This window comes from Dama dama, chromosome 31 (genome assembly GCF_033118175.1).
Source record: "Dama dama isolate Ldn47 chromosome 31, ASM3311817v1, whole genome shotgun sequence".
NCBI classification, from domain to species: Eukaryota; Metazoa; Chordata; class Mammalia; order Artiodactyla; family Cervidae; genus Dama; species Dama dama.
Genome location: NC_083711.1, coordinates 48544704 through 48558090, shown reverse-complemented (window position 1 = coordinate 48558090; position 13387 = coordinate 48544704). Strand labels below are relative to the sequence as shown.

Sequence of the window (13387 nt, the reverse complement as noted above, 5' to 3'; positions counted from 1 at the left end):
TTATCATTTGCCGACCTTTGCCAAACCAACATGTGCAACTGTCCGTTTTCACAAATGGATATCAACTTTAAAATATAAGGATGGTTTTAGTTACTAGTCTTTGCTATTTCTAGTCAGAGTATTGAAAGCATTGGTTTGGCATCAAGTATCTGAAGAACAGAGAGTATGTACAGTCTGAACTTTTTTCCCATTGCCCATCTCATGGAACATATAGCCTACCTGCTTTTCCAGGGTTTCCAGATTTTGATTACAATTTCCTATCGTCACATTTTGTAATTTTATTTCTCCATTTTCATTAAAACTGCACTGCCGAATTGCCAATGGATTGCCCGCTTTAATAAAAAGAAACAGTAGGGAGGGATAAATTATGATTATGGGATAACAAGTACATACTCCCATATGTAAAATAGATTTTAAAAAACACAGGTTTATTGTTTAGCGCTGGAAACTATATTCAATGTCTTGTAATAACCTACAATGGAAAAGAAACAAACAAAAAAAGAACACACACACACATATTCTTAGTCGCTCAGTCGTGTCCGACTCTTTGCGACCCCATGGACTGCAGCACGCAGGCTCCTCTGTCCTTGGGGATTCTCCAAGCAAGAATACTAGAGTGGGTTGCCCTGCCCTCCTCCAGGGGATCTTCCCAACCCAGGGATTGAACCCAGTTCTCCCTCATTGCAGATGGATTCTTTACCATCTAAGCCACCACAGGAGCCCCTCTGCCCACATATATATATCTGAATCACTTTGCTATATATCTGAAACTAACACATTATTGTTCATCAACTATACTTCATTTTTAAAGAAAAGAAGAAATAAAGAATACTTGGAAAAATGGAAGCAACCACCTGCTCCAGTACACATAACCCCTTCGCAATATGATTTTACTGCTCCTCCCACAAGAAGTGAAGTCTGTTCCTCCATTTCCTGAATCTTGCTTTGACCAACAAAATGTAGTAGAAATAACATTGTTTGATTTCCAAAACCCAGATCATCAGGAAGACTTGAACTTTAGGTCTTCGCCCTCCTGGAACGCTGTCCTAAGACCATCATATAAAGAAGCAGGTCTAATCTACTAGAGGGTGAAATGTGGAAGAGACCTTAAGCCCTCCAGCTAACAGGCAGCACCAAAGCCTCATGTGAATAAGATCATCTTAAACCTTACAACACAATCCAGCTGCCACAGTCAACCCACAGGACTATGAGGAGCTTCTATCTTTATTGCTGTCAGCCAGAAAGTTTGGGCTATTTTGATACGTAGCAAGGGAAAAGTGAATCAGACAGTCACTGCATGAATATTTCAGGCAGATACCACTTGTCTAGATTTTTAAATCTGGAATTCAAAAGATCAGTCAACTATTTTCTTCCTTTGAAGTCTGCAAAGAAGGTTTGCCTTCCAAAAATGAGGGACATAAGGGCATTGAATTGGATGTGACAGAGAATACTAGTCTGAGAGACCAGAAACAATGTGAAAAATTCCTCCTAGAGACTGAATTATATGGGCTTTCTTGATAGCTCAGTTGGTAATGAATCCACCTGCAACGCAGGAGACCCCGGTTCGATTCCTGGCTTGGGAAGATCTGCTGGAGAAGGGATAGGCTACCCACTCCAGTATTGTTGGGCTTCCCTTGTGGTTCAGCTGGTAAAGAATCCGCCTGCAATGTGAGAGACCTGGATTTGATCCCTGGGTAGGAAGGTCCCCTGGAGAAGGGAAAGGATACCCACTATAGTATTCTGGCCTGGAGAATTCCATGGACTGTATAGATACTGAGTTCTATAGTGATCTTTCCTTCTTTACCCAAATCTGGGTAACACATGAAAGGCAAAGAGTTCTATAGTTTTTGCAGCATCTAGAGTATGTTACTGGCTCTCAATAAATCATCAGGTTTATTTCCTAGGATTATCACCTGAGCCTCAGCATCTCGATGTCCTCCGCTGACTAGTCCTTAAGAGCCTGTAAATAGATAAAATCACTACCAGTTGTCATCAGTGGGACAGCTGATCAGTAGGTGAACTCTTCTCAGGACAGCTTTGGGTAGCTGCTTAAGGGGCAACAACTAGAAACACTAAAACGAGAGGTTGCCCCTACAACACTTAAAGCAGAAGGTTAAATTCACTCTTACATGATCACTCCACTTCTACTCTATGGCATAATGAAAATTTTAAACATTTATGTAGGATATTATTTTTTATGTGGCCACAGTTCAAATGCATCTTTTCCTCTATATTACTTACAAGTATGAACCTATCCACTCAAAATCATTAAAAGTATTTTGGTTATTTGCTATATAAAGCCAAATTAATTAGAAGTAATTATTAATATAATACTAAAAGCAATTTTACCAATTGTTGACATCTATATCATTTTTCAAATTTATTTATTTTTAATTGAAGGATAATTGCTTGACAATATTTTATCAGTTTCTGCCATACATAAACAGGAATCAGCCATAGGTATACATATGTCCCCTCCCTCTTGAACCTCCCTTCCTAGAAATCTATACAAACATTTTCATACTGATTACTAAGAAAAGAAAAATACATAACCAAGTGAAAGGTAGTGATTCTCTTGTTCCAAAAATGTAATATATTTCAAGCAATTGTGATATCCCTTGATAGGTATATATCTGATATTTTTACTCTTCCCAACGCAATAGCACAGTTATTTTTTGTAGCCACATCTCTTTTATAAATTATAATGAAATATTTAAGACATAAAAAACATAAAAATTAAGACAGTATGTATCTATTGACATATCATCAGAAGTAAGTACCAATATAGCTGAAGCTCCTCTTTTACCTCTGAGCTCTTATTAAGAAGCTAGAAGGAACTATGTAAAGAACAGAATAATGAATACTTGAGTAAGTGTGATATATGTGGGCAGAGGCAATTTAGATTCAGCAAATGGGATGCTGCTCTCAATAATCTCTTAGAATAAAGCAAAGAAAGGCATCGGAAGGAGCAGCACATGTAATTTATTCAGTGCTTCAAAGAGTACCTGACACACACAGAAATAAATATCTAAATAAAATGTGAAAATTTTCTCAGGTTCATTATTGGCAGAAGTTCAATCAAACACTTGCATAAACAAGCTAGAGTTAGTTACTGAGATATCCGGTTCTGCAGGAAGTGGATGGTGAGCCCCAGGAAGGTGTGAGAGGCAGGAGGACTAGTCAGATGAAAATCAATGCAAACTAAGAGCTGTTTAAACATTTAGGGAAATCACATGGCACAATGGGCTCTCTCTAAGCTATCAGGAAAGGAGTCCATGAATTTAAAGGGCTACTCTTGGAAGATATTACCCAATCTGGCATTAAAATCACATATGTCATCAAAAGCCTGGATCTCATCAGAAAGCATATTAGAAACAGAAAATATCATTTGCTCCTTTATTCTCGGAAAGCCTTTGTGCAAAAAACATTGTCACACTTCAGGAAAGGTATGCTGAAGCTAGAGAATGTTCCAAGATGAAAACCTAAAATGTTCAAACAGGTGAAGGACTGGACAGACGCAACTGCATTTCTACCTAGAAAGATGAAGTCTCAAAGTAGATATGGCATAAATCCACAGTCTAGCTAATCTTTAAAATTGAGATAAATTATGTAACTGAGAGAACAGATCTCAACTTGATCAAACTCCAGGAGATGGAGGGGGCCTCAAGAATAAATCAATTGAAGAAGAATTAAAAGGAATTTACTACTGATCTATATTTTAGTTTTTAGGAAAATCGGAATTATGTGAGTTAACACCCAAAACTCTGAACACTGGCATCATGACAGGGAGCCAATTCCTTCAACAAAATCTTCCCTAATGCCTCTTTCAGAGATCTAAAACTAGTTGGAGAGATGATAGGTATGACCCCGCATAGCAATTCATATGCCTAGACAGAGGAGATGCTTGGGAAAGCAACATACCATTTAGAGTGTTCTTGTCACATACTTGCAAGGATGATCCATATCTTCCCACGGGAATTCTGTTAAAAGTAAAATTCCCATAGGTACTGTTTTCACAGAAATTAACTGTAATGGAAAGAAAAAATATTTTTCAATCATAAATTCATCATTATCAAAATTTTTTCATTATTAATTTTCATCATTTTTCTTTCTGAATTTCAAACCAAATTAAAGCCAAAGTTCAAAACCTATAGAGTGTAATTTGAAGGGTAACAGAAGGCTTATAGGCCTCACTGACCACCCAGCAACTACATATTTTCTTATCTACCTAAGTTACTACCATTACAGTAACTAGTACATTACATAACAGGTTCAGTTAAAATGTGCACAATCTATAACTCAGTATAGGCAGGATGTCATCACTAACACATCAGAAAGGATAGTGTATTACATTAGTTGGAATCTTGAAAATCAAAGATATAGAGCCTACAGTGGCAAAGGGATCGAGGGTGGAGGTTAAAGCAAACAGCCAAAGGCATGGGTTTCTGTGGGGGTACCCTGGCTATTCAGAATGTTGGAAATTATAGGAGTGAGTTTCTAAGGCTTTGAATCCTAAGCAGGCAGCATGAAGTGTGTAGAGTGTTACGAAGCACACTGCAGATCAAGACGTGCTTTTAACTTTGAACCTGGGATACCATTGAGTGAAGTCAAGCCACTGATTTAATAACATCTCTCCAAGAGAAAGGTAGAAAAAACAAAAACTTCACCTAAGTAGATATTTGGACAAGGAGACGCATCTTGACTTCAGAAAAGTTAAATATGTTAGAATTATGATATTTGAAATGGTGTACCATGGCATATTACCATTTGAAAGGACCTGGGAAAACCATATTACCCATTGCCCTACAGTAGATGCCACAGTCAGAAAGAGAAGCAACCATTAGTTTTACAGAGAAACTTTACAGTTGGAAAAGAAAGGCAGTGTACTGAACATGCAGGTAAATAGCACAAGAAAACTCAGTTTTTACTCTTCAGCTAATAAACAATCTTAAATTCGTGATCATTATGTCCACTGTTACTGTAGCAATTAAGCTTTGCTGCTGTCCTTAGAAACAGAAGATTCACCTAAATCTCACACCCTAGTATTATCCCAAGTAACTTACTGATTGTACATCTCAGTCCTTTCCACTCTTCTGGACAAATGCATCTGCCATTTTGCCAGGTTCCACCATTCTTGCAGAACTCTATAGGGGTGCTTGATGAAGGCGTAACTGTTCCTAAAGAAACAATAAATAACAGAATAGTATATGAACTGACTGATTCGTTTCTTTTTTTGGGGTCTGTGTCCTTTGATTTCTCTATGTAAAATCACTATTTTTGAAGACCACTGCTGAAAAATATTATTTGTAATATGATCAAAAAAAACACAGAATTTACACAGGATATACAATGCTTACTAAATGCTATGAATACAAAAAAAAAAAAAAAAAAACCCACCATATTTCAAAGATACAACACCCTGTCCAAGGAGATTTGAATCTACTGAAGGAAACAGGAAGTTATGTCAATAGATTAGATAGATACAGTCGAACCATGTCAATGCAGATTTACAAGTGCTATAAGAACTCAGAAGAGAGATGAAGACAGAGACAGGCCATCCAGGAAAGACTGGTAACTATTCCAGAGAAGAGGGGATGTTAGCATCAGGTTTTAAGACTAAATCTAGAAAAGTCAGATAAAATGTAGGCAGGATACAAAGAGCAAAAAATTCAAAAACATGGAAAGTTCTGATGTGTTCAAGTACAGAGAAAAGCCTAACACCTCGGGAGCACTGGTTGTTTGTGGGCCAACAGCAGAACATAAGTGGCACCGTGAGCAGCTTTACAGACCAAGACTTAATCCTGCAGGAGCCTGGGGCGGGGGGGGTCTTAAAACAAGGGAGTAACATCATAAGGAATGTTTTTTAGGAAGACTCCTCAAGCAGAATGGGAAGCGACTGAGACTGGGAGGCAAATGAGACCAGGCAAAGGCTAAATGAGAACCTGACCTAAAACAGTGGCTCTAAGGAAGTTAGGGATCAACCAACTCAGGAGCACTCCTGAGACAAGATTTGGATCTAGTGACTGGTTATTTTGAGCTGGGGACACTGGGACTCTAAACCAAAAGACAGGGTGGATGGTGAACAAATTAACCAAGCTTAAGAATACAGGAGGCAGAGTTCTGGTCCAATCTCCAATGATGGAGTAGATGGTACCATATTAATCATCCCATAGGTGACAGTTTAAACTCTGGAGAAAGATTTTAAAATAACTAATTGAGGACATTGGACAGCAATAAGAAGCAGAGAGAAACTGAAGTCTATCGCAAGTTTATAGAGTTCCCCTGCTAAGGGCACTACGCAGTCTGTATAGCAGGAGTGGCTGAAACACCAGCAGAAAGCTACAAACGTAATGGGTGAAAGTTTGAAGATCTGGGGTTACCACACAACTGGAAATCGAAGGGAGAGCCCAGAAAGGAAGGAGCTATATAGAAGGGAGACACAAAGTCTGGCTCTAAATTCCCCTCAAAGCTGAAGAAAACATGTATTTTAAAAAATAAACAGACTTTCTAGGACATGTGGGAAAATATCAAGAAGTCTAACCTATAAGCAAGTAGAGTCCCAGAAAGGGAGATGAGAAGGAATAGAGCAGATAAATATCTGAAGGAATAATGGTCAAAACTTCTTAAACTTGATTCAAGAAATTCAGTAAAGCCACAAGCAAAATAAACACGGGGTAAACCACATTTAGACACATCATGGTAAAACTGCTAAAACCAAAAATAAGGAGAAAATCCTGAAAGCAACCAACTACCAATCCAGACAGTTTTACTGCTGAGTTAGGGTAGAAATAATACCCATCTTATATAAATTCTTTTGGAAAACAGAGAAAGGGAGAAACTTCCCAAATGATATTATAAAGTCAGGATAACCCTGATACCAAAATCTGACAAAAACATCATAAGGGAAAAAAAATTACAGACCAATAAACTTCATTTATACAGATGCCAAAACCTTTTTGAAATAGTAGCAAATCAAATCCAGCAGTATATAAAAGTGACAATCCATCATGACAAAGTGAGATTTATACCATGAGTGCAAAGGTGGTTTAACAGTAGAAAATCAATTATTTAATTCACTATGTGATAGAACAGAGGGGGAAGACCATATAGTGATTTCACTAATCATAAATTCAAAAATCATTTCAATAAAGGGGGCAAAAAAACACCTGACTTTTTTTAAACTCTCAGCAAATAAGGAATAAAAGGGAACTTCTTCAAACTGATAAAAAATCATCTATGAAGAACCTACCTCTAATAACATATTTAATAGTGTAATATTAGATACTTTTTGGACTTTCTGGGTGGACCAATGGTAAAGAATCTGCCTAGCAATGCAGGAGATGAGGGTTTGATTCCTGGGTCAGGAAGACCCCTTGGAGTAGGAAATAAGTAACAATCCCCTCTAGTATTCTTGCCTAGAAAATTCCCTGGACAGAAGAGCCTGGAGGGCTACAGTCCTTAGGGTCGCAACATGACACAACTGAGCATGCACACACATTGAATACTTTCACCCCTGAGATTGACAGAAAATGGTTTAATATAACTGCTATAACCACTTTTATTCAACATTCTGCTGAAGATGCTGACCAGTGATATGAGTATGAAAAAGAAATAAAAACCATAAAGAAAGGGAGAAGTAGAACTATCTTCTGTTGCAGATGACATCATCAAATACATAGAACATCCTAAGCTGTCTCAAAAAAAAAAAAAAAAACCACTACTAGAATAATAAGCAAACTTAGCAAGGTTTCATGATAAAAAATAAATGAAGTTATAGTTATTCCCACATGATAGCATTAAATAATTGGAAAATAAAATGATTAAATCATTTTCATTCAAGTTAGCTTAAAACTCATACAATTTTTGGAAATAAATTTAACAAAATGTGGGCAAGACATCATTACTGAAAGAAATTTTAAAGGGTCTAAATAAGGGGCTTCCCTGGTGGCTTAACAGTAAAGAATCTGCCTGCCGATGTAGGAGACATGGGTTCCACCCCAGGTCTGGGAAGATCCCACATGCTAGGAAGCTAGGCCAAAGGGCCACAACTACTGAGCCCACACTCTAGACTCATGCTCAGCAACAAGAGCAGCCACCACAATGAGAAGCCCACGCATCACAACAAGAGCGTAGCCCCAGCTCACTGCAACTAGAGTGCAACGTGAGTGCTGCTCATGCAGCAACAAAGACCCAGAGAAGCCAAGAAACAAATAAATAAAATTGTACTTTAAAAATATCTAAATAAGTGGAAATATATACCATGTATGTATGAAATACTCATAGTCATTCAAGAGTCTATTGTCCGCAAATTGATAAAGCCAAAATCTAAAACAAAAGAACCATTTTTGTAGAAATTGACAAACTCAAGATGTTATGGAGGGCTGGTCCCTGGTGGTCCAATAGTTAAGACTCTGCACTCCCAATGCAGGGGGCCTGGGTTCGATCCCTGGTCAGGGAACTTAGATCCCACCTGTAGCAAGTAAGATCCAGTGCAGTCAAATAAAATTTTTTTAATATTATAGAAATGTAAAAGACCTGGAAAAGCCAAAAGAAACAGGGAACTGTACTCAATACTCTGTAATGGCCTATATGGGAAAAGAATCTTTAAAAAAAAAGTGGTTATCTGTATGTAACTGATTCACTTGGCTGTATATCTGAAACTAACACAACACTGTAAATCAACTAAACTCTAAAAAAAACTAAAACAACAAAAACAAAGAGTTGGGTCATTACTCATTTTATGACTTACTATACAGCTATAGCAATCAAAACATTATGAGATCATCATAAAAACAGCCAAACACACCACCGAAATAGAATAAACAGTTTAGAAATAGATAAGATATATAGTTGGTTGATTCTTTGAAAAGATTTCAAGGCAATCTGGTTGGAAAAGGAAAAACGTTTCAACAAATAGTGCTAGACTAACTGGATAATATACCACGCTCAAAACACAATGTCAGGGCTTCCCTGGTGGTTTGGTGGGAAACAATTCGCCTGCCAATGCAGGAGACACAAGTTCCATCCCTGATCCAGGAAGATCCCACATGCTGCAGAGCAACTAAGCCCAGGCACCACAGCTACTGAGCTTGTTTTCTAGAGTCAGGGAACCACAACGATTGAAGCCTGCGAGCTCTAGAACCTGTGCTCTGCAATGAGGGAAGCTACCACAACGTGAAGCCCACCCATCACAACTAGAGAGCAGCCCAGCTCGCTGCAACTAGGGAAAAGCCTGAACAGCAATGAAGATCCAGCACCGCCGAAAATAAATAAAAATTAATATTTTTTAAAAAACACAATATGAGATGGACCTGAGACATAAAGGCTAAAACTACAAAGCTTCATTGAGAAAATAGGAGATGAATATCTTTACAACTTTAGGACAAAGATATTTATTTAAAGAGGACATAACAAGCACTAAACATAGAAGAAAAAAAAAATATTGATAAACTGTACTTAAAACAAAATACTGCTCATCAAAATACACCATTAAGATAATAAAAACAGAAACTACAGGCTGGGAAAAAAATATTTGCAGTACTTCTCTGTCAAAGAAAGTGTTGCTATAACTATAAATTAGGACTGTAAATTGTAGACAGTACACATTATTACTAACACAAACAACCCACTTTCTTAAGTGGGTAAAAGGCTTGAATACATACTTCATAAAAGAAGATATACGGAAGGGCACTAATCACATGAAAGTGATCAGCATATTAGTCATCAGAGAAATGCAAGTTAAAACCGCAGTGAAATATCATTTCACACCCCACTAGAATGGCCAAAATTACAAAAGGATGATGCCAAATATTGTTAAGGATGTGAAACAACTGGAACTTTAGCAAACTGCTGCTAAGAATTTCAAATGGTATGACCATTTTGGAAAACTGTTTGGTACTAACATAAAGCTAAATAAAGACACACATACATATGATGAGAAATTCAATGCCTACATAAATATGCAAAATAAACGGAAACATATGTCCACAAAGAGACTAAAATGTTTTTAATACCTGCAGTTAAATGCGATCAATCGTATGCCACCTTTAGGACTGAAGCACTCACTCCTCCAGCTTTGAGTAAGTAAGTAACCAAGTGTTAGTCCTCAGTCATGCCCTACTCTTTGCGACCCCAGGGACTGCAGCCCACCAGGCTCCTCTGTCCATGAGATTTTCCAGGCAAGGATACTGGAGTAGGTTGTCATTTCCTTCTCCAAGGCATCTTCCCAACCTAGGGATCGAACTCGGGTCTCTTGCACTGCAGGCAGATTCTTTACCGACTGAGCTACCCCCAGCTTTGAGGGATGTTGGCAACTTAGAAAATAGCTGAATCCTTTTCTAGGAATTGCCCTCAACTGAAGAGAATCAGCTCATACAAGAGCCTTGTGACACACGCCATGACTAGTCAATGCTAGGGAATGAAGTCTCATTCCCCAGCCTCAATGCCTCAAAGAAAGTATTTTCCAAAGACAGCTGTACTACATATTCCATCTCATTCACTCTTCTTGTAGTGATGACACTTCTCCATTGAGAAGCAGGTATGTGTTCTCTCCTTGGATCCAGTGAAATTTTGTGTCGGTCTTGACTAATACAGTGGGAGAAATGTGCTGTGTGACTTCCAGGTGGGATCATAAAAAGTGGTTTGGCCTCCACCTAGCTCCTTCTCACTCAGAGGGATATGTTTTAGAAGCCTTGAGACTACAAGAGACGTGTAAGAAGCCTGGCTACTCTGAAGCCTCCATGCTGGAGATATCAAGTGGGGAACTACAAGAGACAGGGACGCTGGAGGAGCTTCAGCTTTTTCAACTTTCTGAGTCTTCCCAGCCCAGGCACTGCACGTGGGTGAAGAAGCATTTAGGTGACCCCAAAGCCAGCCACCATCTGAGGGCAACTTTATGAGACATCCTAACCCAGAACTATGCAGGCAGGCTGCTTCCAAATTCTGAATTCTGACAGATAATAAATAATTGTGGTTTTAAGCCACTAGGTTTTGGAGTAATTTCTTCTACAGCAAGATAACTAATACACAGAGGACAACTCTGAAGGGCCAGATCAACTTCAGCTGTGTTGCAGTTCAATTTCTCCTTTCACCCAATCCTGCCTGTCATTCCCCATGCGTCCTGATCCCTACAACACCTGCTGAAAATTTTAATACAGTAAAACTAAAACCTTCAACTCAGAATTTGTTTCCCAGGGAACCCAGTCTCGGATGTTTGCAGGTTTTAAAAATTTTTTTTATTTTTTGGCCGCACTGTGGCTTGCAGGATTTTAGTTGCCTGACCAAGGATCAACCCAAGTCCCATGCAGTCCTAACCACCAGACTGCCAGGGAAATCACTCAGAAGTTTTATTTATTGTAGTCAAAAGGAAAAAAAAAAAAAAAAAAGGAAACCACCATCAATAGCAGACTGAATAAATGAATTATAGTATATCCATACAATAGACTATTAGTTGTTTAGTAATAAAAAGATACACAACATCAATGAATCTTAAAAACATGTTAACAAAAGTATTCAGACATAAAAGAGTAAATCTTATATGGTTCTTTTTATGACGTTCAAGGGTAACAACTAATCTACGCTGATACAATCAGAACAGTGTTTGCCTAAAGGGTGGGAAGTAGGGGTGGGATGACTGACGGGCAAGGAACACCTACAGCTACCATAAATAGAAAACACAGCCTAACATAAAACCTCAACTAAAGGCACCTCAATTTCTTTTACCTAATACATCATGTCTGATTCTCAACTAAAAATTACAGGGCGTGCTGATAGGCAAAAAACGACAAGTCAACCATCAGAACCAGATTTATAGATAGCAGAGATTCTGGAATTATCAGACCAGGAATTAAAGATAATCATGATTAATATACTAAGAGCTTTAACGAAAAAATGGACAATCTTTAAGAACAAGGGGGTAATATAAGCAGATAAATGGAAACTCTAAGCAAGAGTCAAAAAGAAATGCTGTAATCAAAAAACACTAACAGAAATGAAGAATTCCTTTCCTGGGTTCATCAGCAGACTGATAAGAATCAGTGAGCTTGAAGAATTCAGTAGACGCTTCCCAAACTAAAAAGAGAAAAGAAAAACTGTTAAAAATAGAATATCTAAGAACTGTGGGACAAAAGGTATAACATATACATAATGGGAATAGGAGAAGGAGTGGTGGTGGTTTAGTCGCTAAGTCATGTCTGACTTTGCAACCCCACGGACCGTAGCCTGCCAGGCTGCTCTGTTCATGGGGTTCTCCAGGCAAGAATACTGGAGTGGGTTGCCATTTCCTTTTCCGGGGAATCTTCCCAACTCAAGAATCGAACCCAGGTCTCCTGCATTGCAAACAGATTTTTACCGACTGAGCTGTGAGGGAAACCCAACAGAGAGAGAGGAAAAGGCAAAAAGAACTGAGAAGACATTTTAAGTTTTGATGGCTGAGAATATTCCAAAATAAATGACAGACACCAAATCACAGAATCAGCAATCTCAGAGTGAGAGAACACACTCACTCAGATAAAACTTAAAAATAAAACAAAACCCTACACTTAGGCACCTCCTATTCAAACAGCAAAAAGTCAAAGACAAAAAGATCATTTCAGAAGAAGTCAAAAGGGAGAAAAATACCTATAAAGCAATAAGTATAAAAATTATCCTGGAACTCTCCTCAGAAATTATGCAAGCAAAAAAGAGTAGAGTTAAATATTTAGTGCTGAACGAAAACAACAAAGAATTTTGCATCCAAATAATTATCCTTTAAAAGTAAAGTAGAAAGACATTCTCAGACAGAAAAATTTAGGGAGTTTGTCACCAGAAGACTTGCCTTGCAAGAAATATTAAAGGAAATTTATTCAGAAAGAAGGAAATGATACAGGTCAGAAACTCAGATCTACATCAGAAGAGAATTAGAGAAGGAATAAATGAAGGTAAACTAGTTTTTTTTTATTCTTAATCGATCTGGTAGCAGTTTGTTCAAAGTAATAGTAGTAATGATATATGAGATGATTAAAGCTTATGGATAAATGAAATGAATGACAAATGTTATAAAGAAAGAGAATGAGGAATTGGGAAGATCTGCTATAAAGTGCTGGCATTACCCATGGGACTATATTTTATTACTAGAAAGTGAATTTAGATTAATCCTAAATGTATATTGCAAACTTTAGGATGCTCCCAGGCATTCACCCAAATAAGTGAAAACTTGCCCCCACACATAAAGCTGTACTTGAACGTTTATAACAGCGGTATATATAATCACCTAAAACTGGAAGCAAACTAGATGACCTTCATGAATAGATTAAAAAGAAAACACCTGTAGCATATCCATACAATGGCATATTATTCAGCCATAAAAAGAAATGATCTATGAAGCCCACAAAAGATATGGAGGAATCTT

General features: G+C 37.8%; 1 protein-coding gene and 1 non-coding gene across 2 annotated transcripts in view; one reads left to right on the top strand and one right to left on the bottom strand.

Annotated features, from left to right (window-relative positions):
• Nucleotides 1-13387, bottom strand: part of ADGRG7 (adhesion G protein-coupled receptor G7) — a 59937-nt gene that overhangs the window by 36654 nt on the left and 9896 nt on the right. The window contains exons 2-4 of the mRNA XM_061134368.1: nucleotides 5064-5177; nucleotides 3922-4026; nucleotides 220-332 (exon numbers count right to left, since the gene is read on the bottom strand). Coding sequence (XP_060990351.1) covers nucleotides 220-332; nucleotides 3922-4026; nucleotides 5064-5177 — 332 coding nt within the window. The remainder of the gene's footprint in view (nucleotides 1-219; nucleotides 333-3921; nucleotides 4027-5063; nucleotides 5178-13387) is intronic.
• On the top strand, nucleotides 8386-8458 carry TRNAG-CCC (transfer RNA glycine (anticodon CCC)). Its single transcript has one exon. It is a non-coding gene; the product is annotated as a tRNA-Gly (tRNA).